Source organism: Arachis hypogaea, chromosome 17 (assembly GCF_003086295.3).
Source record: "Arachis hypogaea cultivar Tifrunner chromosome 17, arahy.Tifrunner.gnm2.J5K5, whole genome shotgun sequence".
Taxonomy (NCBI): Eukaryota; Viridiplantae; Streptophyta; class Magnoliopsida; order Fabales; family Fabaceae; genus Arachis; species Arachis hypogaea.
Window position 1 is genome coordinate 126,310,271 of NC_092052.1, and position 25,376 is coordinate 126,335,646.

The window sequence follows — 25,376 nt, forward strand, 5'->3', positions numbered from 1 at the left end:
TTGTGTGTGCGTTTTTTTTTTTTTTTTTTTTGAGTCTTACCCCGGAAGGCTTCATTGAGACTGTGAGAGGTGACGGCCATTAGGGGGTGACAATAGGTAGGTAGGGTAGGGTTTGGAGTCAACCCTAATCCTACCCGCAGGTTGAGATTTTTATATAAATTCAATCCTATCCTACCCGCGGATTGAGAATATCTCAACCCTAACCCTACCCGCTCTTAATCCGCGGGTACCCGACCCTACCCGCGGGTTACAAAAAAAAATGCAACGTTATTATATAATTTGATGATAATTTAAAATAGGACTGACATTTATGTAAAAAAAGTTTATTAAATTATCAATTAATGATCTTCTTTTAATGACTAAGGATCTTTTGTATTTAGTGGGAAGTCTTTAGTTCAATATCCACTTAAAATATATTTTTATATAAGTATATAACATATACATATATAGGGTGCGGGTTGGTCGGGTAGGGTTGAGGCTCAACCCGCACCCTACCCGACCCGCACGAAAACCCTACCCGCACCCTACCCTACCCACTGCGGATCGGGTTGGCAACTCTACCCGACCGGGTGGGGTCTGATTGGATACCCGCGGGTAGGGTACATATTGCCACCCCTAACGGCCATCGAATGATTTTTTGTTTTCTAGTTACTACACGACTTTTTGGGACTTATCAAACGATTGTTTTGATTAATTAATACACCATTTTTTGTGTCTGCATATTTTTTGTTTTGGTAAAGTTTGGGATTGGATATAACAAATATGATTTTTCAATACAAAAACCATATTCAAACAAAAATTATACCTCAAGTCCAAAAATATAAAAACAAAAATTATACCTCAAAAAATTGCATCAGAGGAAAAGGAGAATCATATTTTGGGAGGGATTTCTAAACCTTTGAAGGTTTCTTTCAGGGACAAAATTGTGGGTTCCAAGATTGCTAAAGCTTTTTCACTTGTTGAAATTTTATCGGGAGATAACATTGCGGTAGTTTCTGGGAAGCAAGGAGATCCTTTGCCACCGAGTGTCACGTTTACCCAAGAAACTAAGAATTGCTTGGCAGAACCTTATAAGGATGCTATAGTGATTAAGGTGCTATGTAAACATTATAGCTACACTGCATTGTCTCATAAACTCCGAACGGTATGGAGGATTAAGGGAGGTTTTGATTTATTGGACGTGGGATTTGACTACTTTCTTGTGAAGTTTGATGTAGCTGAGGAGCGAGAAAAGGTTCTCTTAGGAGGTCCGTGGATGATCGAGGGACATTATGTGGCTGTGAAGCCTTGGGATCAAGAGTTTAGATCAAGTGAAAACTGTTTTGGAGCAACTTTAGTGTGGATTAGAATTTCCGAATTACCAATTTGGTGCTACCAAGAAGATGCAATGCTCCGTGTTGCGGCTGCAGTTGGCATTCCCGTTAAGGTTGATTTGGCAACAAAATTAGCTGAAAGAGGACGATATGCTCGAGCATGTGTTCAGATAGATTTAGGATTGCCAGTGACTAAGAAGATTCTTGTTGAAGGTGTTGAATATGAGGTTGAATATGAAAGTCTTCACCTTATTTGTGGCTCCTGTCTCAAGTTTGGTCATGATATGAAGGTGTGCAAGACTGACAGCAATGCAGGAGGAGGAACTAATGCCAAGGTGATCAGCGATGTAGCAAAGCAGCCAGAAAGTTCAAATTCAAAAAATCTAGTACATGTGGAAAAGGCAAGTTTTCATTTTGGCAAGAATCTTGGAGATGAGACTGTAAATGTTACTGTCCCGGATTTGGTGGAGAGTGATTTGCATGCTGTTCATGTAGACCATGCACAACATGAGGATTTGGAAGGTTGGACTCAAGTGATTAGGAAAGGAAAGTATAAAATGGGTCAAAAGCCTTCTCTTAGCACCCATCAGGTCCAACCAAAAGTAAAGAAGACTCCTGACAAGGCTACCAATACTTGGACAAGGCCTAATCACCAACGTACAACACATGCAACTGGATCCAAAGTAAAATTAAGCAGGGGCATCAATATTGGAAAACCGGTTAGTGTGGCTTCTTCAGGGACCCGACATAATGTTCATCATCAGCAGCAAGGTGAGACAACAAATGGCACTGTGCGAAAGCGTCCTCGCCCAAACTCTTTGCAGAATTCACCAGTAGATAAGGATGGAGCATCGACGGCGGGTATGGTGCAAGTTTCGACGGAAAAAATTGGGCTGCAACTTGAGAGTCCATTAAAGGCAGGATCGTCGAAGACAGGGACATCATGTTGAGTCTCAGGTTTGATATTGGAGCTCTCTTTTTGCTGTTTTTATGGATAGTTTCAATATCATAGCCTGGAATGTGAGGGGTGCGTCTAACAAGATGGCCCGTGTGCATTGCAAAAATTTGGTGAGAATATATAAACCATCTTTCTTCTTTCTCTTTGAGACTCATACCATGTTTAATAATTTGAAAAATTTTTGGGATAAGTTGGGTTTTTATTGTGTTGGTATTGAGGAAGCAGTAGGACACAGGGGTGGCATTTGGTTTCTATCTTCTATTGCTAATGCTTCTTGTGTGGTTATTGATCAAATTGACCAATGTATCACAGTGAAAGTGAGTGTGGGTAACTTAGTTTGGCTTTGTAGTGCAGTATATGGGAGTCCTCAATTCGAAAAAAGATGTATGCTTTGGGATCATTTGCGTTCTATTAATTCAGGCCATAATAGACCATGGATGGCCGTTGGTGATTTTAATGAGATTGTGGCACCAGATGAGAGTACAGGTGCTTATTTTTCTTCTCACAGAGCTAGTCTATTAGCTACTACTCTAGATGACTGTGAGCTCTTTGATCTTAAAGTGACTGGTAGGAGATATACTTGGTATAGAGCAGTTCAGGCTGGCAGAGACTTGGCTAAAAGGTTGGATAGAGCTATAGTTAATGAGGCATGGATGACAATGTTTCCTGAGGGTTATTCTGAAATTCTTAGCAGGCTTCATTCTGATCATTGTCCTATTTTAGTTCATTGTCATGGTAGCCCCAGAGTGAAAGGTTCACGTTCTTTTAGGTTCCAAGCTGCGTGGGCAACACATCCTTCTTATAAACATGTTATTAGTAAGGCTTGGAATCAAGAGTTTGGAGGCGTTACCGAAAGGCTTAAGATGGTTCAACAGGCTTCTTTGGACTTCAACTCAAAGATTTTTGAAAATATTTTTGTGCGAAAAAAGAAGCTGGAATATCAGCTTGATCAGATTCAACGGCGTTTGGAGGTTACCGATGTGTTATCTCTGAGAATTAAAGAAGCTGAACTGAGGGAAGATTACAATAGACTTTTGTTGCAAGAGGAACTTTTTTGGTACCAGAAATCTAGAGAGCAGTGGGTCAAGTATGGGGATAGAAACACTAAATTCTTTCATCTTCAGACTTTGGTGCATAGAAACCATAATAGAGTACATGGATTATATGTTAGAGATGGATCTTGGTCTACTGATCCAGATATTCTTCAGGAAGAAGCCCTCTCTTTTTACAAGAATCTCTTTGGTACAACGGAAGAGGTTGAGGTTGATTGTTTAGAGGATGTTCCGATGCCCACTCTAAGCACTGAGGTTTGTGCTAGGTTAATTGACCCTGTCTCTTTTGCGGAAGTCAAGTCAGCAGTATTCAGTATGAGCCCTTTTAAGGCTCCTGGTCCAGATGGCTTTCAAGCTTATTTTTTTAAAGAATATTGGGAGATAGTAGGCACTGAGATTTGGAATATTGTCCGGAGCGCTTTTTTGGGAGAGTTCTTAAATCCTAGCATCATGGAAACTCTGATTGTGCTTATTCCTAAAATTGATAACCCTACCTTTATGAGGGATTTCAGGCCTATTAGCTTGTGTAATGTTATTTATAAAATTATCACCAAAGTATTGACTAACCGACTTCGGCCTTTTCTTCCAGATATTGTTAGTCCTTTACAAGGAGGTTTTATTCCGGGTCGTGGTGCTCCTGATAATATTATTGTGGCCCAAAAAATTCTGAATTTCATGAAGCACACAAAATCCAAGAAAGGTACTCTTGCTTTTAAAATTGATCTTGAAAAAGCTTATGATAGGGTGGATTGGAGGTTTTTGGAGAGTACTCTCATTGCTTTTGGTTTTCCTATCATCACTGTTAATTTGATTATGACTTGTGTCCGTGCATCATCTCTTTCTATTATTTGGAATGGGAATAGATTGGATAGTTTTGCTCCTAGAAGGGGGCTTAGACAGGGCGATCCAATGTCTCCTTACTTATTTGTGCTTTGTATGGAAAGACTTGCTTGCTATATATCTCATAAGGTGGTCGAGGGTGTGTGGAAACCAGTTTCTGTCACTAGGGGTGGCCCAAAATTTTCTCATTTGATGTTTGCAGATGATCTCTTACTCTTCTGTCAGGCTACAAAGAGTCAGGTCCAAATGGTCATGCATTCTCTTAACATTTTTTGCAAGGCATCTGGCATGAAAGTGAATCTTGAAAAGTCTAAAGCTTTTTGTTCTAAAAATGTGACTGCTCATAGAAGAGATATTTTTACTAGTGTTTCTTCAATACGTTTTGCTTTGGACTTAGGAAGATATCTTGGAGTTAACCTTAATCATTCCCGTACCAGTAGGGCTTCTTTTCATTCGGTGATTGAAAAGGTGAGGGGAAGATTAGCTAATTGGAAAGGAAGGCTTTTAAATAAGGCAGGGAGACTTTGCCTGATCAATTCTGTTGCAGCATCCATTCCTGTCTATCATATGCAGGTATCTTTTTTTCCAAATTGGGTTTGCGATAAATTATCTTCTATGATGAGACAGTTCCTTTGGAAGGGTCAAGTTGATGGTAAAGGTCTTTCTCTTGTTAATTGGAGGACCGTGATCACTCCAAAAAAATTTGGTGGCCTGGGTGTTAGAGATCCTGCGTGTGTTAATATATCTTTACTTGGTAAATTGGTGTGGCAACTTTTTCATTGTCAGGACAAGCCTTGGGTTGCTCTATTGAGGGCGAAGTATCTGAGGAATGAGGGAGTTTTAGATGGCCCTGTCCCTTGCAATGCTTCTCATATTTGGAAGAGTATCTCAAAGGCTTTTGGTGCTCTTAAGGATGCCTTCTCTTGGTGCGTTGGGTCACTTGATCAATCTTTTTGGTTTGACAATTGGAGTATTGAGGGCCCAATTGCTCAAGATATCCCTTTTGTACATATATCTGACTCTGATTTAACTATTAGAGACGTTTGGAAAGATGGTCAATGGAATCTCCATGATATTTTCTCTATCATTCCAGAAGATGTCAAACAGCGTTTGAATGCTTATAATCCGGATTTGAATGCTGGAGAGAGTTCGGGTTGGTCGTGGGGTGTGGCATCTTCTAGACTTTACTCAGCTAGGAGTGGGTACAGTTGGCTAGCCAAAAGAAAGTTTGACTGGAATGAGCATGATAATTGGTTGTGGGTATGGCGACTGCATATTCCTGAGAAGTACAAGTTCTTGATTTGGCTCAGTCTTCATAATGCTATTCCTACGGCAGAGTTTCATTTGGGTCGTGGTTTAGCTTTATCTAGCACCTGTCATCGGTGTCAGAATGGTTCTGAATCAATTCTTCATTGTCTTCGGGAGTGCCCTAGTGCCAAGGAGGTCTGGAACCTTTTAGGCCTGTATTCAGATAACTCAAATTTACATGATTGGCTCTACAAAGGTGCAAGGAGTGAAAATTTTTTTCTTTTCTTTTCGACCATCTGGTGGATTTGGAGAAGCAGGAATCATGACTTATTTAATATAGATGATTCATGGAGTGCTAGTAAAGTGGTGAGTTTGATTCGTAGTTCAGTAAGGGAGTTTCACACTATTTTTGCTATGCATCAATCTCTGTCTCCTCCTTCACTTTGTTTGCATTGGGTTCCACCTCCAGTTTATTCTGTTAAATTGAATTGTGATGCTAGTTGGTTTGCTCCTTCTAGCTATGCTGGTTTTGGTTGTATCATTCGCAATCCTGATGGATGTTGGTTGAAAGGTTGCACTGGGAAAGTCGAAGTATGCAGTGTTCTTTTTGCTGAATTGTATGCAATTTGGAGAGGTTTACTTCTTGCTTGGGAGAGTAAATTTCGTGAGGTTATTTGTGAAACAGACTGTTTAGAAGCTCTTTTCTTGGTAAACCAAAGAATGCTTGGTAAGGATATTCCGGAATGGGATTTGGCAAAGTATATACAGGAGGTTATGAATTGGAATTGGAGAGTCTCTATTCTTTTAATTCAGAGGACTGCAAATAGTGTTGCAGATTGTATGGCTAAAGCAGCTGCTTCTGTCGCGGATATTTACTCGAATTGGAGCCAACCATGGAGTGAGCTTCAACATCTAATAGATTTAGATATGACCCTAGCCAATTAATTTGGTTTTGTCTCTTTTTTTTCTTTCTTTTCTATTTAGTCACAAAAAAAAAAAACAAGAACATAAACAAAAACGCCAATGAGTTATAGCTCAAATGGCATAGTCTCCTCATACTCAATTAAGAAGTTGCGGGTTCGAGTCTCCTATCTTTGGTTAAAAAAAAAAAGAACATAAACAAAAACATATAAAACAAAAAAGTCCACCCATCCCTAATAAGTTAAATGACGGTAACACGGCCAAGTCCAAAAAAAAAATGAGGGTAACATAGCAAAAGCAAAAGCAACATAGTTTAGTCCATGGAGTAATTATCAAGGTTCTGAAAATCGGACCGGTCATCAAACCACTCTAGTTACTGGTTTATTGGTTTATTGGTCTAATCGGTTTAATCGGTAGTTCAACCGAAAAAATCATTTTAGAATAAAATAATATATAAATTATAAATAAACATCCTAAAATATCTTCCAAATTTAAAACACTACACAAAAAATCATCAACCAAAAAGGATTTCAGATTAGCCAGATTAACTTTGTGATAAAGTACCAGAAATTTAATGGATTTCAGACTAATAACATTTATTTTTTCATCTTTACAGATGATATTAAATTCCGTATACATATACTATATATGGGTTTATTTTTTATTTTTTGGACCAAGTATTAGAAGCATTAATTATCACACACTGCATTCTTTCCCGCTACTGTTTATTGAGCTTAGCCAATAGCACTTTCAAGTTTCAATTCATCTACCAATTAGCAGTGATTTTCTAATAACAAAGTCAAAAACCAATTAGTTGTTTTTGGTCTTTCATCATGTATGTAAGTATGTTAATTAACAGGGACAAAGCAAGGTTCTGAATAACAAAATTGTTAGCACAAAAATTAATAAAGATTAATAAAGATAAACATAAGACTGATTATAATGAACAAGTAATAGTTTCACAATTTTAACATGGCCTGAAGTGATTTTAGTGGATGATCATGAACAAACTCTACTAAAAAACAGGATGAAAAACCAAAAAGAAAGGAAAACTTAGAAGTTGGAATGCTAGAACACTGTAATTGCTATTTAGAAAATCAATATAGTAACAATGTTATTGAGTTTACACATATATGTTCAAGACTCATCCCAAGACTCCTTTTTAACAAAACTAATCTCAATTGATATACCAGATATATATTTCCGATAACTAACAGAACTTAATTTTACTAAGTGATTTCACTATCTTTTGTACCCTTTGTCAAGTATAAATTAACTAATTTAGTTAATACACAGCTCCAAACACAGCAAGTAATCTGCTTCATACACATACACTCCTCAATAACAGTGAACTATGCTTCATAAACAACTCAAATTGTCAAAATCAGATTTCAAGAAATGCATAATTTATCAAGCATGGCAAAGCTAAGTTCTCAAACAAAATTTTAATTGAACACAGAATCACAACATAACAGAGCACAAAATACAGCAGAGTATATCACAACAGCATTGAGCAAAGCTAATCAATAATGAATTAAACATTCAATAATTAATCAATAATTCAATAATCAATATAATATCTGAACGAAAAATAAAAACAAAAAGAAAAAAAGCATTAGCAGTGAGTAGAGAAGCCATTGCCTTCTTCGATCTGAGCAGTCTGGGCAGAGTATGAAGAAAAGTGGTTGAGCGCGACGGACGACGGTGACCAGGCGACAAGCACGATGACGGACGGCGGCAGAAGCGTGGCTGAGCAGAGGTAGACCGGACGACAGACGCGGAGAACAAGGAAGAAGCTGTGATTGGTGAATGAGGAGAGGAGTTGGAGACTTGGATCACGACGACGACGACCAGACAAGGACAAAGCTCCTGAGCGCAACGGACGGCGGCGGAAGCTATTGTGAGCTAGGGTTTCTTTTTGGGGGAAGATAGCTTTGTTTAAGAGAGTGAGAGTTGAGAGGAGTTGGAGTGAACAGAGGTTGGAGAGCTCAAGAACGACGATGGCGCGACGAACGGCGGCAGTGTCTCCTTCCTAGCAGCGGCGGTGGAGGCTACTGCTTTTGTTTTTTGTTTGAGAGTGAGTTTGAGAGGAGGAGGAGACTGAACGCCGAACGCTTTCCTTTGTTGTTTTTATTTGAAACCCAAAACGGCACCGTTTCAGCAAAACCGGCTGGGTTTCGGTTCGGTCTGACCGGTCGATTCTCAGCCGGTTCAACGGTTTTTAAGCGGTTTTTAAATTAGCGGTTTTATAAGTTAAACCAAACCGTAATTGATTTAGTATTTTATTTTTAATTAAGATTGTTTATGTTTCACTCGATTTTTAGTATATTTTCACAATATGTCAAACTGAGATTTATCAAGATCTTAATATTAGAGAGTAGATACAACTTTTTTGAAAAAGAATGAGTTCGACTCAAAAATTACTTAATTATGATTTCAAAATAATTTATGTCGAAATTACTAATGATAAATTTATAAAAAAAAAATACAAACAACATTATAAGAAATAAATAATTAAACAAAGAAGACAATGAAAGTATAAAAAAATTGATCAAAGCAAAATAACAACAAAACTCAAAGAAAATAAAAGAAAAGAGTAAAGTGTTGTTTTTGTCCCCAACGTTTGGGGTAAGTCCTATAATTGTCCCTAACGTTTAATTCGTCCTATTTTTGTCCCCAACGTTCCAAAAATGATGCAATGTTACCCCACCGTTAATTCCAGTCACAGAACACTAACGGAGATGCCTACGTGGATCCCTTTGTCCACTCTGGCAAACTTTGTCCCTGGTGACCGTTACTGAGCATTTGAGAAAAAAAATTGGAAATTTAATTTAAAAGGATGTTGAAACCCTAATTTCATCGTGCGTCTCCTATAGCTTCTCCTTCTCACCATCGCCGTCTCTGTTGAAGTTGATTGCTGAGTCCATGGCTTCGCAGGGCTCCCAGGCGCCGAGTAGTAGCTTTGTTTCAGGTCGAAACAGCAGCCAAGGTCGTCGACGGAGAAGAACTTGTTACTGTGGGGAGAGGCCAGTGCTTGCGACTTCGTCAACGGCAGAAAATCCGGGACGGAGGTTCTGGGGCTGTGTTAACTATGGGGTAAGTAGGAAACTTTGCATCTGGGTATGGCTGTTATTTGGTTTTTTGATTGGAATTTTCTTTTGGTTTTTGCCTAGATTGGAGAAGAGTGTGAGTACTTTGTGTGGGCAGAGTCGGAGCAAGAGCCACAAGTTCCTCGATTGAAAAGAAGAATCACATGCTTGAAGGGTAAAGTGACAACAGTTGAGAGGATGTTGAGAATGGCAGTAGCAGTTGGTCTGATTGGATGGACATGCGCTATAATTTTGCTGTGTGAAAAATTTTCATCAACAAGAAATGGGAGGTTCTTTTTGCAGTTAGGCTGCAGAAACATAGTGGCTAGTGTAATGTGTTGGCAATGTGTTGTCTGTAATTTGGTGTGTAATGTAACCTGTTGATTGAAATTTTTTGAATGAAAATTTGTTGTTATCCACTTTTATGTGTTTAGTTTACATTCTCATGGTACAAATATGGAGGTAACTGTCAGCAGAAATGATTAAATGAAACAGGAAAATAGAGCAAACATAAAGCATTAAAATCAACCATATGGCATAGATAGGCAATAGTCAGCAACTTAAGATACATACATTCCTAAGTAGATGTCTTAGAACTGGAAATATAAGTCAATATAGATGCTAAACAGTTTTACTATAGTAGCAGTAGCAAAACCAAATTGAAAACAGTTAGACCAACAACCATAGTTCCTAAGCTGATACAAAAGGCAAAATACAAAAATTGTAACAAGTGAAACAAAGTCATTCCACTTTCTTCCATGCTCTTGGTGGTGTCCTGGCCATGAACCTTAGCTGAGACTGGGTGACCCTCTTCACTGGGCTTGGCAGTACCCTTGTAGTTGTTGGGGCTGGTGCAGATGCAGTCTGTGATTAATTCACTTTGGCCCTTTTCAAAGCAGCTTGTGATTGTTGGGAGCTCACAGGTGGCTTCCTCTTTGGGTGTGAGGGTGGTTTGTTGTTGCTGCCCCTTTGCTTCCTACTTCCACTATCAGCAGCCTTACCAGAATCTGTCTTGGCAGATAATCTGGAACTTTTTCTGACTCCTTACCTGTTTCTACCCTTTGAAGTAGAAGTAGCAACATTGTTAACCTGGTGACAAAATAGAAACAGAATAAATAACCAAATACACAATTAGGAAACATAATAAACACATAATTAAAATTTGTTACAGTTGGATTTGGTGTGACTTTGCGCTTCTTTGGACAACTTCTTTTGTTATGGCCAGAGCACAAACAGTAAGAGCACTTTTGCTGTTGCCCTTCACGAGACAGTCCAGTCCTAGTAGCCTGCTCATCAGCACCTCTTGCTCTCTTCTTCTTTGGCCTCCCAATAGGTTTTCTATAAGTTGGAGGCAACACATCCTCGAACTGAGTTCTGTCCCAAAGATTTGGCCCATTGACTGGGTAGATAACATGCTGGTAGCAAGAGATGTATGCAGTCTTTTTGTAGTAGTCAGCAACATATGAATCCACATTGAAACACATTTTTCTTATGCATGTCATGGCATGTGCACAAGGAATTCCGGACAGTTGAAACTTTCTACATGAGCATTCATGATGCCTAAGATCAACCACAAATTTTTCCTTACCCCCCTGAATGCTAACCACCTCATATCTATCACGTCCAGCATACACACTCACCCATTGACCACTTAGTTCGGCTTGTTTTTCTACCTTAATCCTAATTCTGGGCAACACATCTCTATTATAAGGCACTATTCTGTCCCTGTTGTCAGCACAACGTTTCATGATGTAAACCCGGATATCCTCTAGCATAGTCACTATTGGCTTCTCCCTAGCCTCAACCAGAACAGAATTAAAAACTTCACACATATTGTTAACTAAAGTGTCACACCTAGGTCTACACTCAAACCTGTGACGACACCAGTATTTTGTTGGAATCTCCATAAGATAGTTGTATGCTCCCTGATCCACCTTCTGTATCTCACTCATCCTCCTTTTCCATTATTGAAGATAAGTTGCCTTGGCAGCATTCCACATCATTAGCTTCAACTGGAGTCCTGGATATCTCTTCTTGAAATTTGCATACAGATGTCTGACACAAAATCTGTGGTCAACTCCAGGCAGAAGCTCCTCAAAAGTTGGCACCAACCCCTGTTTTGAGTATAAGAAAAGTTGTGACAAAACTTATGAATGTTACATGCTAACTAGAACACTTGTAATTAAGTATCAAATAACATAAAACACATGTAATTAACTAGAACACTTGTAATTAAGTATCAAACAAAATAAAATACATGTACCTTCTGTTGGTCAGACATGAAGGTGCAGGTCCTGATTTTGTCTACTCCTAGGTCATCACACAGGTGCTGGAGGAACCATGTCCACGAGTCCTTTGTTTCAGCTTCCACAACTGCATATGCTATTGGCAAGATTTGATCGTTTGGATCCCAACCCATAGCAGTCAGTAACCAACCTCCATAAGGTGTTTTCAGAAAACAGCCGTCCAACCCAATTATTGGCCTACAAGCCATAAAACTCCTCCTACAAGCATCCAACATCACATATATCCTCTCAAACCTGGGCCTTAAATCTACCCCTGACACTGGTCTTTCAGAAGCAAATTCAGGAGGCCTCTGAACCTTCAGATGCGCTGATGACCCAGGGTTGGTCCTCAGCAACTCATGACAGTAGTCATACAATCTTCTGTACTGCTCCACATATGTCCCCTGCAACTCATCTAGAGCAAAATGTCTAACTTTGGAGGCCTTAGATTTGGTCAACTCCACATTCCATTTTGTGTATGCTTTTCTCATTAGTGTGGTTAACTTAATCTTTGGGTTCTCAGCAATTTTGTTCAAGAAAACCTTACTCAACCACCTTGCATGCATGATTCCAATCTTCAGCTCCCTAGAGCAATTGTGCTTGTTGTTGCAGCTCTTCAACTGCCAACTACGCTCATGCTTCATCTTTCCACAGTATGCATACCAATCACATCCCTCCACACATTCCACCTTAACCCTCTTCAGATCCACCTTTGTGAATCTTAAACCCCTGCCACTGCTGACAGCATATGCAGTGGCACAGTCTTTGAACTCCTCCCTTGACACATACAAAGTTCCCACCTCCCAAGTGTATTCACTCATGTTCTTCAACGGCCTGTGTATGGGATACCTCTTTCCCGGGCCATCCTCATCATCACTGAATGGAGTATCCAGAAACTCCTCACTGTTATAACCTGTATCCTCATCACCAAAACCCCCTACAACTTTTTCCTTACCAAGATTTTGTGCAGCTGGTTGTGATGATTGACCATGAGACTGATTGGGTGCAGACTCTTTTTCTCCCTCTTCTGTGATGTTCACATCAACTAAGCCTTCAGCTCCCTCCCTCTCATCATCACTGTCACCAAAATCAAGACTACCAAGGCTGTGAGTTGATGCATTCCCAGCAATCGAATCAGAAGTCCATGAGCTTTCACTCCCCCTGGGTTCATAGTCATTATCTTCAGATGTCTCACTCCACTCCTCATCTTCTTCAACAGCATCATCACTCTTAACAACCTCACAGGATCCCTCACTCATAGACCCAACCTCTTCCACTTCAGTAGGCCCATCATTAGGCCCATCAGTAGGCCCATCAGTTGGCCCATCAGTAGCTGCCTTTGACCCAACACCAGGGCCATCATACACAACAATTGGGCCAGGCCCAGCTTGATCACCTTCTTCAGCAGGAGCAGTAAGTTGCCCAGGTTGCACAACTTCTCCCACCTCACTTGTCTTGTGCACAACATACACCTCAACCATGTCATCCTTTACTCCAATTCTTGCCATATCCATTGCATCTTTGTCGGTTTTAAGCATGGTCAAACCGTCCTCTAACACAGCATTCTCAGCTTTATACCACATCGCAGCAATATCCTTCTTCAAATACCCCTGTCTACTCACTATTTCATACACCTCAATCAAACTCCATTCATCCTCATCACAGTAGTCTACGATGGACGTCTCCCCACCCAAATACCTAACAGTACCTCCTTGAAGCCGAAACATCCCCTGGTGATAAATTTTAACACTAAAATGACTCATCTCTTCCGCTTCTGTTCCTATGACACAAACCATAAAACAACGGTAATCAATGTACAGAAACACAGGTTCAAAAGACTCTACTAACATCAACAACCCCAAACCCTAAGAGCAATAACATTGCAATCTCAGAAACCCTATGCATTAACATTTTCACTTGCATGAACTATTCAGGCCAAACGAAAATCATACATACATTGCACATACCTTTTCGCTCTGTGCCGTTTCGAAGTTTTCAGAACTACCAACACGAGGCAACGCTCTCGTGTGTAGGTAGCACACAACCACCAACTCGCTTCAATATGTCTTCTTCCTTCCTAATCGAGCGCGAAGAACAGAGGAGCAATAATCAGTAGGGTTCAGGAGGTGTGGGTGGAATGTGAAGTGTTTCGTTTTCCTTAAACTGCAAGCGTTTCGTATGGTCAAAGAAAACATTACGCGCGAAGTGAACCCCCAGTCAATACACACGTTTGGGGTTACTAACGCCTCGCGTCCACGTAGGCATCTCCGTTACTGTTCCGTGAGTGGAATTAACGGTGGGGTAACATTGAATCAATTTAGGAACGTTGGGGACAAAAATAGGACGGATGAAACGTTAGGGACAGTTTTAGGATTTACCCCAAACGTTGGGGACAAAAACAACACTTTACTCTAAAAGAAAATGTACTCACATACACTTATACTCCATTTTTCCGTTGCGTCGCTGGAATTGGAAATTTTGTGAGTTTACGTGATGATCTAGTATTATTAGTTGAAGTCCCTCACTTCTTCTAAATTTCTACTATTTATAAACCATAGGCTTGTCATGAAACATGTTTGTCCACTATCTTACTCCTTTTTTTTCTCAGCCATAACCTTACTTTTGACCATGAAGAATCTTGTCTCCTAAATTTTGACACCCACGTCTTCTTTGGTCTTCAAATTCCACGTTTTCTTTAGCTTACTCCTTAAATTTAGTACCTATATTCTCCATTATATTTATCCTAAAGGTCAAATAGCAAGCCTTGATGCTTAAAAAAAGGAAGTAACTGTCTTTCGATTTCGACTATCCTTGTACCATTTTTCTTTAACTTCAATTTATCTGTATTTACTTTTTGTAGTCGAAATTATTGGTAATCGAAACGCTCTCTTCTTTTTTCTTTTTTTTTTTACCAAAGATATGAGACTCGAACCCGCAACCTCTTAATTGAGTATGGAGAAACTATGCCATTTGAACTATTACTCATTGACAATCAAAACGCTCTCTTGTCAAAAAATATTCATGTTTTTGTACCAACCGTTTATAATAATATAAAAAAAAAATTAACAATTTAGTATTAAGTTTCAAAAAATAAAACAAATCATCAAAATCACCCATAAAAAAGAGCTAAAATTCAATCCAAGTTGATCCAACATGCTAAACACAAATCGGATCCTATATATATTTGCCCAAATCTGAATAGATCCGTTCCGTTTACACCCATTCTTAAACTTCTATCTTATCATTAAAAAGCAAAAAGACAAACACAAGCTCACATGCAGGTAGTAGAGTTCGGTACAATACATACTGCTACTACTGGTGTTACCATTATTGAAGCTAGGAAAAGAAAAGAAGAGAGGAAGTTGCAAAAAAATAATTATCATCAAAACAAAAACCAAACTATAACACTAGTGATAGATTCAGTTTCCCAAACGCTACCAACCGTACCCAAACATACATGCACTCATCTAATCTTGACCAGAAACGCTCCTCAAGTTTTGCCACAAATATCTACATACACATACACTTTTATCACAGCAAATTAAACAAATGCAACTTGGTGGCATATAAAATAAACTTTCACATACATAATAGTGTTTATTTTTGATGTACTGATAGTGTAAAATATTTTATACAATTGTTTTATATTATCGTGCAATCACATTCGTCTGTATTCATACGGTCAATAAAAATAATAATTATTTTTTATAATGTGACATTATGTAATTAGATACATATATAAAACTATTTTATACTAACAATGGGTGCATCAAAATTAAATTATACATCATAATCCTATTAACAAAATAAGATTTTAATGTGATATGATTATGCATTCTTTAAGACAAATTAATGAGCCTACAGGCTGTAGTCTGTAGTAGATAAAAAAGCACGATAAGGGGATAAAGCGAGCCTTAATTATAGGTTTAGACTTTAGAGTAGTGTTTGAAAATTGGGACAAAAAAATTAAGAGTAAATATTTAAAAGGTCTTCCTAAAACATATATTTTAAACACACAATAAATAATATATTTAATTTTGATATACGGTGAGTGTAAAACAATTTTATTTTTGTATTTAATTATATAATCTCACGTAATAAAAATAACTACGGTTTATATTGAGATGCATGAATAATTATCCAAAACGTTTTAGATGCGATTGAATGAATATGTAAAATGTTTTATACTAAAAAAATTAGAGTTATTGTTTAAGTGAAGTCAAATTGAAATTGAAACATAAATCAAATGTAAATTGATGTTTTGTTCGAAAACAAAAGTTATGACAATCAAATTTTGATTGTTGTCTTGTAAAAAAAAAATTAATTTATAGCAAAGAATTAATCTTTTTTTTATTGAACCATGCTTTGTTCATTTTAATGATTTTATGATATGAATTCTATTTTATCATACAAATTTTTACTCTACTATCTTTTCGGAGTTTTTTTTTATGAATTCTTATTTTATGTTATAATTTCGTTGGTAATCATAAAAAAATAATTTTTCTTTAAGATATCTATTTGTGCTACGAATTATATGTAAATTGTCAAAAGAAACATTTTTACATAATCTAAATAAAAAATATTAATTGGAACTTAAAGTTGGTAGAAAAGAGAAGACAGTTCTCCCCAATTCTAATTTAAAGTATGCTCGTATCTATTGATTAAATAAATGATTATTAAGAACGAAATAATCTATTAATTTTTTTTGTAAGTATATATCTCCTTTTGATTTGCACAAAAAAAAAAGACTAATAGGAACAAAAATATAACCCTATCAATTTCTCTCTCTTTTTTTTTTGGAGGGAGATTTTTTTAATAAATTAAAAAAAATATGTAAATCTTTTTGGTAACCTAAAATAATGGGCGGAGAATTATAAAGATAATTTTAAAATATTTTTTATTGAAGAATAAATCTATTACTTAATAAAATTTTTATTTTTAAGGGATAAGACAATTTAAAAAGACCTTTTGTATTATTTAGAATATATATAAATTAATTTTATTTGTCTTTATTTTAGTTCCATGCTTTCTTCTCTTTGTAAAAAATTAATTCATTAAAATTAAATTCTAAAAAGAAATTTACCAAAAATTATTGAAAAGAGATTTTTTTTTATATTTCAATACAATAAATATATCAAAAACTTAAAAATTCTATTATTATATTTTTAAAATATACCTTAAACTAAATTCATATTTAAATTAGTTCTTAATGCATTTTAGATTATTGGACATGTTGATACTAAACAAATATTTATTATTTTTAAAGTTTTTGAGAATTATGAGACAAATTAATTCTTTTGCTATTTCTAATAAAAAAATTTAATATGTAAACAACTAATTTTTTAATAAATTTTATTATAAGATAAGTAAATTTTTCATATGTGTTGAAATTAACAAAATTCTGAATTATATTTGTAATTTATGTATATAGTAATGTGTGTTAAGAAAAAGAAGAAAAACATCAGGGAAACTCTTTAGCTATTAAGAGTCAATAATGGTGGTTGAAGAAACAAAAAAATAAGAAGAAGAAAAATTTCTAACTATTGAAATAAGAAACAATAGTGATTAATTGGCAGTATAGGGAATGAAGATGCATGAATGAAAAGACTAAAGAAGTTGAACTTAATTATTATTGAATGGCTGCTGTGTTGTATGTGCAATGTGAATATGGCCATCCTTAATAAGGAGTGGGCACCATGTGTTAGATATTAGGGATTTAATACCAGAGATTTGAAATACTAAATAGAAGATAAATATATACTTATTTTGAGTTTATAGTTATCGTATGAGTCTAGTAATTAGAAGAGATAATATTTATATAAAGAATTTAGTACTTAAAAATAGCTCATGATGAATTTATTAGTCAACAAATAAATTAGATGAATATGTAAATCTTTTTTATAAGATGCATATATAATTTAATCAGGTCTTAATCATTAAATATTTAAATACAAAAAAATATTTTATCATATATACTAATCATAAAATCTGAGATCCAATAATACATAATAATATCTAAAATCTAAAATCCAAAATCAATTACTTATCACTTTGTGACTTACAAAAATAAAATACTTAAAACATTTAGTCTATTTTTCCAAAGACAAAAAATTATTATTATTATATATATATATATATGAAAACGCCTCTTATCACTACTTTCCTTTCAAATTTGGGAGTGATTCAGAAAAGTCTTAAACATGATGATATGATAAAGCCAACACAGTTAAAAGGACAAGTTCTGTTGGTTGTAGCGAGTATGCCATCATATCATAAGCAACTTTCATAGGCATAAATTTAATTAAAAATTAAATTAAATATAATTTCACTTTTTATTTTTAAAATATTATTATAAAAGAGTTAATCACTTTCTAAACAACCGAGAGAGCAGTCGTCTGACAAATTATTTTTTAAAATAACAAAAATGGGTAGAGAATCGAATATAAAAGCTACATATTTACTCAACAATGAAAGTATTAAACGGTTAGTACATAAATCTATCTAACAATTCATATTCATATTTTCTTTTTACCGTATTTATCAATCTAACAAATTAAAGACTAATTTTTCTTAGATCTAAACTCTATTTAAGAATTTATTGTTAATCTATAGTTATTACATAAATAGATTAGTAAACTATCCATCAGACACAAAGATATGACATAAAGAACAAAGTTCTTGTATTTTTTATTTTTAATAGAGATAATAAAAATGGAGCCAATAATTGTACTTGGATTGGTTTTAAAAATTCCCAATAAGTGATAACGAAGTATCTATATATCTTGGTTTCTTGAAGTTCAAATGAAGTTTTCTGGAGAAGACAGCTCCTTATCTCGTACTCTGTTTAAAAACACACACATGTGATTAGTGATCTAGTTGTGCAAGATTCCAAACTCTGAATTATTGAGAGGGATGGATGGTGAATTGGTGATCCCCACTCGGAATGCGCCAAGTTTCTTCAAAGAGGTTCAGACTAGGAAAACATCGTTATTTACTTTAATTTTTAATGAAAACCAAAAATGGGAAGCCAAACAGAATGGGCCACCGTCGTGGTTGGCAAACAATCCTTGACCCCCCCAGGTAGATAGTTGTGAAAAACCTCACAAAACGACAAAGGATAAAAGATTTTTATTTTTTCTTCGAGATTATGTGTAAATAAAAATTTATATATAGATGTCTTCGTATATAAAATTGATAGTTAAGAGCCGTTTAATGATATTATCATCTAACGACTTTTAACTCAACTTCAACTGCACCTATATACCTTTCTTTGTTTTTACTAATTTGAGAAATATTATATATTTGTATATTTTTCCTTTTTAGTATTTAAATTAATTTAAAATAAAAAATATTTATCTTTTATACAATAAAAAATATGCATAAAATATTTTATAAACACTATTTTTCGACCATATTTTATTATCTCTTCAGATAGATTAGAATAGACTATAAGATAGATACATACAAGATAGTATGTATATGAATAATTTGATTTTGAAAGCTCTAATTTTCAAATTATAATTGATTAGGCATTGAATGTTATATAGGAAAAAAAAACCTTTTTCCTTAGAGGAAATTGACAAATTTGTATAAAGTAGTCTTTTTCTCCAGGAAAATTAGTGTTCATTATTGAATGTCTTTTTCAGATAATCGTATAAGTTGAGTGAAAATAACTGTAGCGATTTTTGGGAAAAAGGACCCTTTTTTTCTTTAATGTTACGTTGTATAGAATAAAAATACAAAATTACAAGATAGTTAAGCCATATTTTAAAATATCAATTTAAATTTAAGGATGAAAAACATGAAATAAATAAATTAGGTAGAGTTTACAATTTAATCGATGATTGAAAAAGTATCTAAATGGAAGACATAATATAAACTATTTTTTCTAATAATAAAATATTTATTATTCACTAATATATAACATTATAATAGCCAATGAGTTATAGTTCAAATAGCATAATCTTCTCGTACTCAATTAAGAGGTTGTAGGTTCGAATTTCCTATCTTTGGTTAAAAAAAAAATATAACATTATAATAAAAATTTATACTAACGTCCAATTAAATTTTGACGTTTTTGAGATACTTAATGAAAATAGGTCAAACTAAATGCATTATATTCACTAACATGTCAATACATTACTATATATTTGTACAAATCCTCACATAACACCTTGTCAATTAGAGATAATTTGACTTACATGGCATAATAATGTTTTGATTAGCGCACTCTTACGTTAACATGATGCAAGTGTTCAAATCACGCAAATCAAATTTATTTATATCTTATTATCTTTAAATATATAAAAGCATTTTAAAATACGGCGAAGAGGCCAAAAAAGATTTTGCGTGTGTAAGGCCACCCGTTCTGACCATCATCACCGGCCACCGCCAAAACTATAAGACATAACGTTCACGTCTTCACCCTATAAATTCGAGTCCTTACCACGCCACTTCTCTCCCAACAGATTTAAGAAACAACTCTATTTCTGACGTCAGCGAAATTAAATCAAATTGAAAACAAAAGAAAAGAGCGAGGACCAATTGAAGAAAAGAGATCGACCGTTGAATATGGAGTCGTTGCAGAAGAAGGTTGTGTTTGACGGAGAAGCGGCGTCGATGATGATGAAGGAGCTGAGAGGGAGCTTCGGTTCTGGAAAGACTAGAAGCTACGAGTGGAGAGTGTCGCAGGTGAAGGCACTGCTGAAGATGGTGACTGACAACGAGAAACAGATCATCGATGCTCTTCTCTCCGACCTCGCCAAGCCACCGCTCGAAACCGTCGTCTACGAGGTCAATCTTTTCACTTTCCTCTCTCTCCCTTCTCCTCAATTTTCTTTACGCATTCTCTCTCTATATTAATAAAATAATTTTATACGTGTATTTAATTAGTAAAAATATATTAATAAAAATAATTAATTTTATATTAATTATTAAAATAATTATTTATAAAAATAAATATAATTTTTCACACGAATATATAAAATATTTTATACAATTAATATATTAAAATTAATTTTTTTTCATAGTTACTTCTGAAACTTCTATCTTTTGCATTCTAGTCCCCCTCCTCCCCCTTAATTAAAATTTGGGAAGTGTTGTTCTTGCTTTCTGAATTGAGATAGGGGAGAGAATAAATTAAATAATCATTGGTCTCTGGTTGGTAGAAGATGAACTCTCAGTTCTTGAATGATATTTGTCTGCGTGTGTATTATTTAGTTAAAATATTCCATTGTCGATGCATGAATGTTAGATTTGCAATAAATGACTCTTCCACTTAATATATCTTGTATATTCTACTCAAAAATAAATAAATAAATAAATAAATAAAATCATTTTTACCGGCTTAATTCATGTTAGTTATAACTATTTTAAATATATTACTATGAATTTCAAGCACGATGTATGTATTTTTAGAAACTGAAATTACAAGGAAAAAATCTTGGCAAATATATAAAATTAAGAATTGACAAAATTATAAATATACGTATACTTTTTTTTTAAAATATGCTGGTTTGTTTTCTTAAAGGTAAAGTATAACCATGATTACTCTTCAGAATATATAAAATTAAGAATTGACAAAATTAATAAATGTTCAACATTATTAAAGCATTATTTCAATAGCTTTTCTTTTGAGGGTTGATGATTTCATCAAGTATAAGACTGTGTTAAGGCAAAATTTTTTAATTCATATACGTTCATATTAATTCTATACTAAATCTTTAAGGATTTGGATTCTCTAAAGTTTGAATTTTACTTTAGAGAGTAAAGTGTGATTCTTCTACTTTTGAATAATTTCTTTTTCATATTTATTCTTAATCCCACCTATAAAATCAATGTTTGTTTGAAGGAAAAATAGAAAAAAAAAATGATTATTTTTCATTGTTCATTTGTTTGATTGAAAACTACTAATTTTTCTTTCTCTACTTTCAATACTATTCATTCACTTTTTTCAATATATTTTATAATATAAGAGTAAAATTATTTTTTTATAACATTTCTTCTTTTCTTATTTTTCTTTCATCCAAACACAACTAAAAAAATAAAAATCTACTCAATTTTTTTTCTTTCCTTTTTATTTTCTTCTTTTTTATTTATTTCCTTCCAACCAAACATAGCCTAAGTGTCTGGAGTTCAATCTGAAGATGACAGCAATACAGTTGAAACATCAGAAATCAAATCGGTGCATGACGTGAATTTCATTAATTCTATCTTACCTTCGTTAATTCAAAAATATTTTAATTCTTTCTACATTTTTGGTTTTTTTTTTGTCGGTGGATTGGACAACCCCCAATTCTAGGTACACAATACACACCTACACATTCCTCACATATTTACCAATTTTTTCTTCTCGTTGCAGCTGGTAGGACTCGTATTAGATTCAAACGTATAACGTATTACACTATTTTATGTGAAAAAAAAAAATTCAAACTTAAAAATCCAATTAGCTAAATCCAATATACACTTGAAAGCTAAAGGTCCAAAATTTGAAGTCTGTTCTCTGGTTCAAGTCCAACAGTGACTAACTAGTCCATCAGTTTAATAATAAATTGGGTTAATTTCTCAACCCAATCAAGTTGCAAACAAAGTAATTTGAGCGAATTAATAATTCTAAAGCCCAGCCTGTAATAATTTTTTGGATTTTTGTTAAATTGTATGTTGCTTGATTCTTATTTGAGTATTTGTAAGCGTGTGGCCTGATCGAGTTTTAGCACTTCGGTCAACCTTTCACGATAAGGGTTTTTTTTTTTTTAATTTTAAAATGTTATTTTTATTTTAATATAAAGGTAAAACCATGACAAACGAGAGGATGGATTTTTCTATAATATTCACACGAATATGTCGTGTGAGTTTTAGTTTTTACACAAATTACACGTGTGATTTTGCAGTAATTGGAAAAGGACACTAATCTATTGTAATCAAGATGCTAAAATCTTTGTTAAATGTTAGCTTCAACTTGCGACAGTTGCTACTAAAGCAAACATATTTTGAAACTCTTGACAGAAACAAATGTGGAGGAAAATCCTAATTTCCCTGCTTATTTTTTCAGATTGGAATGTTTAAAAACTCATGTGAAGTCATATTGAAGGAATTGAAACAATGGATGAAGCCAGAGAAGGTATTTTACCTCATTAGCACATCAGAATTGACATGGATACTGATTATTAATATGCCTTATTGGTTACAGAGTTTATTTAATTTATGACATGAATTTCCTTTCTCCTTTTTAATTCAGGTCAAAACTTCAATATCAACATTTCCTTCTTCAGCTGAAATAGTACCTGAACCACTTGGGGTTGTGTTGGTCATTTCTGCATGGAACTATCCAATTTGTAAGTTATTATTCAGTTGAACTTGTTTGATATGTTTGATCCTAACAACCTATATGACGATTACATATTAGTTATATATTTTATCTTCTTTTTTCCAGTGCTGTCTCTTGATCCAGTGGTTGGAGCCATTGCAGCTGGTAATGCTGTGGTTCTAAAACCATCAGAGATTGCTCCAGCAACTTCATCACTGATGGCTAAACTGTTAGCAGAGTACATGGATAACTCATGTGTTAGAGTTGTTGAAGGAGCAGTTGATGAAACAACTGCACTCTTGGATCAAAAGTGGGACAAGATTTTCTACACAGGTTCTTCATTTCTCCCGTCATTATTCCAATTTCCTTGGATGAAGTAAGAATGTTGCAGTATCCGAGTTTCTGCATGGATAAAAAGTCATAATCAATTATTGAATTTGTAGGTAATGGAAGAGTGGGACGCATAGTCATGGCTGCTGCTGCAAAACACCTTACACCTGTTGTTCTGGAGCTTGGAGGAAAATGTCCAGCAGTTGTTGATTCAGATGTCAATTTACAGGTATTGACCATTGGCCATGATTTTGATCTTTCTTCAGTAACATTCTATCATTTAGGCCTTCTTGAATCTCATTCTTGATTCAAACTTAATTTGTATCTTACTAGGTAGCAGCTAGACGCTTAATTTCTGGCAAGTGGGGACTCAACAATGGACAAGCTTGTGTTTCTCCAGATTATGTTATTACAACAAAAGACTTTGCTCCCAAGTTGGTATGATTTATTCTTCGAAATAAAGTATTATTTGAATGCTTTTATTATCTTGAAATAATAAAAGAGAAGCCAAAATATTCATTGTTTAAAACTTAGATGGAGGTTTAGAATGATGATTTAAGATGATATTGTCATAGCTTATTGTGTTTTGTGCTTCTTATTTCTAGGTGGATTCTCTTAAGACTGAGTTGGAGAACTTCTTTGGAAAGAATCCGTTGGAATCAAAAGATATATCCAGAATTGTGAATCACAACCACTTTGCTCGCGTAGCGAAGCTTTTGGACGATGAGAAGGTTTCCGACAAGATTATTCATGGAGGCGAAAAGGATGAAAGCAAATTGTAAGTACCCATTTTGCATTTTTTACTTTAACTTCATAGCATCTGTGAAATTGTACTATATATTGACACCATCATTCTCTTGTATCACTTTAATTTCAGGAGGATTTCTCCCACTTTACTATTGGATGTTCCACATGATTCTCTGATCATGGGTGAGGAGATATTTGGTCCATTGCTTCCCATCATCACGGTAGGAATAATTTAATCAAGGCACCTAAATAACTGTTTTATATGACATTGTTTTTGCAATTTGTTATCAATCTGCAATAGTAATTGATATGTGCTTCTTTGGAAGATCAATAATGATGATAGATGATTTTTGTGTAACAGGTGAATAAATTGGAAGAAAGTTTTGATCTGATCAATTCAAGAACAAAGCCTCTGGCTGCATATATATTTACAAACAACAAGAAGCTGAAGGAGCAGTTTGTGAAGAATGTTTCTGCAGGGGGCATGCTTGTCAATGACATTGCCTTACATGTAATGTTCATTTGTCCCTTTTTTTTATAATCTCTTCAATCAATGCATGTGTGTGTGTGCTAAGAACTAAATAACCATTCAGAGTTGGAGGGTTACCCTTATTTCGATTTTAAATGAAGAAGAATCATGATATAATATAACCTTCTAATAATGTTTCTAAAGATCACTCTCATAAAATGTTTATGTTTCACTCCACCAAAATATTTAAGCATCTCAGCTAAGAAGATTGAGGATGCATCCATATATGAAGAATATTTATAATCACTCATTTTCTATGTATTCCTAAAATATGCAAATATTAATATGAAGTGAGAATATTGTTCATCTCTGTTTTGTTCTCTTTTCCTGGTGCAGCTTATTGTTCCCACGTTGCCATTTGGGGGAGTAGGAGACAGTGGAACAGGTTCATACCATGGAAGGTTCTCCTTTGAAGCGTTTACTCACAAGAAAGCAGTTCTTTATCGTGGTTTTGGTGGAGATGCATCACTAAGGTATCCTCCATACACAGAAACAAAACAGAGGGTGATGAAGGCACTCGTTAGTGGTGGTATTCTTAGCATAATTGCTGCTCTTTTGGGATGGTCCTCCAAGGCTTAATTTGGTTTGTCATATTAACGTTTTTTTTTTTTTTTACTTTATTTCTAATTCGCCTCCTTGTGTATTAAGAATGTGTGATATTCTTTTCTTTGTTTTGTTTAATGAGAAAATCAATAAGCAAGGCTTGTGCTTGAGATAGCAAATATTTTTTTTTTGTGTTTTTCTGAACTCCTGCATGAA

At 34.8% G+C, this 25,376-nt stretch overlaps 2 protein-coding genes across 2 annotated transcripts; one reads left to right on the forward strand and one right to left on the reverse strand.

Annotated features, from left to right (window-relative positions):
• Positions 1 to 10,055: 10,055 nt before the first annotated feature.
• On the reverse strand, positions 10,056 to 11,253 carry LOC114925665 (uncharacterized). The gene is made up of 3 exons (XM_029294317.1): positions 10,591 to 11,253; positions 10,470 to 10,510; positions 10,056 to 10,116 (listed from the first exon to the last, which is right to left on the reverse strand). Exons 1-3 carry the CDS (start codon positions 11,251 to 11,253, stop codon positions 10,056 to 10,058), a joined length of 765 nt encoding a protein of 254 aa, XP_029150150.1.
• An 8,569-nt stretch (positions 11,254 to 19,822) lies between these two features.
• On the forward strand, positions 19,823 to 25,339 carry LOC112764215 (aldehyde dehydrogenase family 3 member H1). Its single transcript, XM_025809767.3, has 10 exons — positions 19,823 to 20,499; positions 22,757 to 22,825; positions 22,943 to 23,039; positions 23,138 to 23,344; positions 23,455 to 23,570; positions 23,675 to 23,779; positions 23,947 to 24,119; positions 24,219 to 24,309; positions 24,450 to 24,599; positions 24,954 to 25,339. The coding sequence occupies exons 1-10, from the start codon at positions 20,278 to 20,280 to the stop codon at positions 25,194 to 25,196; spliced, it is 1,473 nt and encodes a 490-aa protein (XP_025665552.1). The 5' UTR covers positions 19,823 to 20,277; the 3' UTR covers positions 25,197 to 25,339.
• Positions 25,340 to 25,376: the final 37 nt, after the last annotated feature.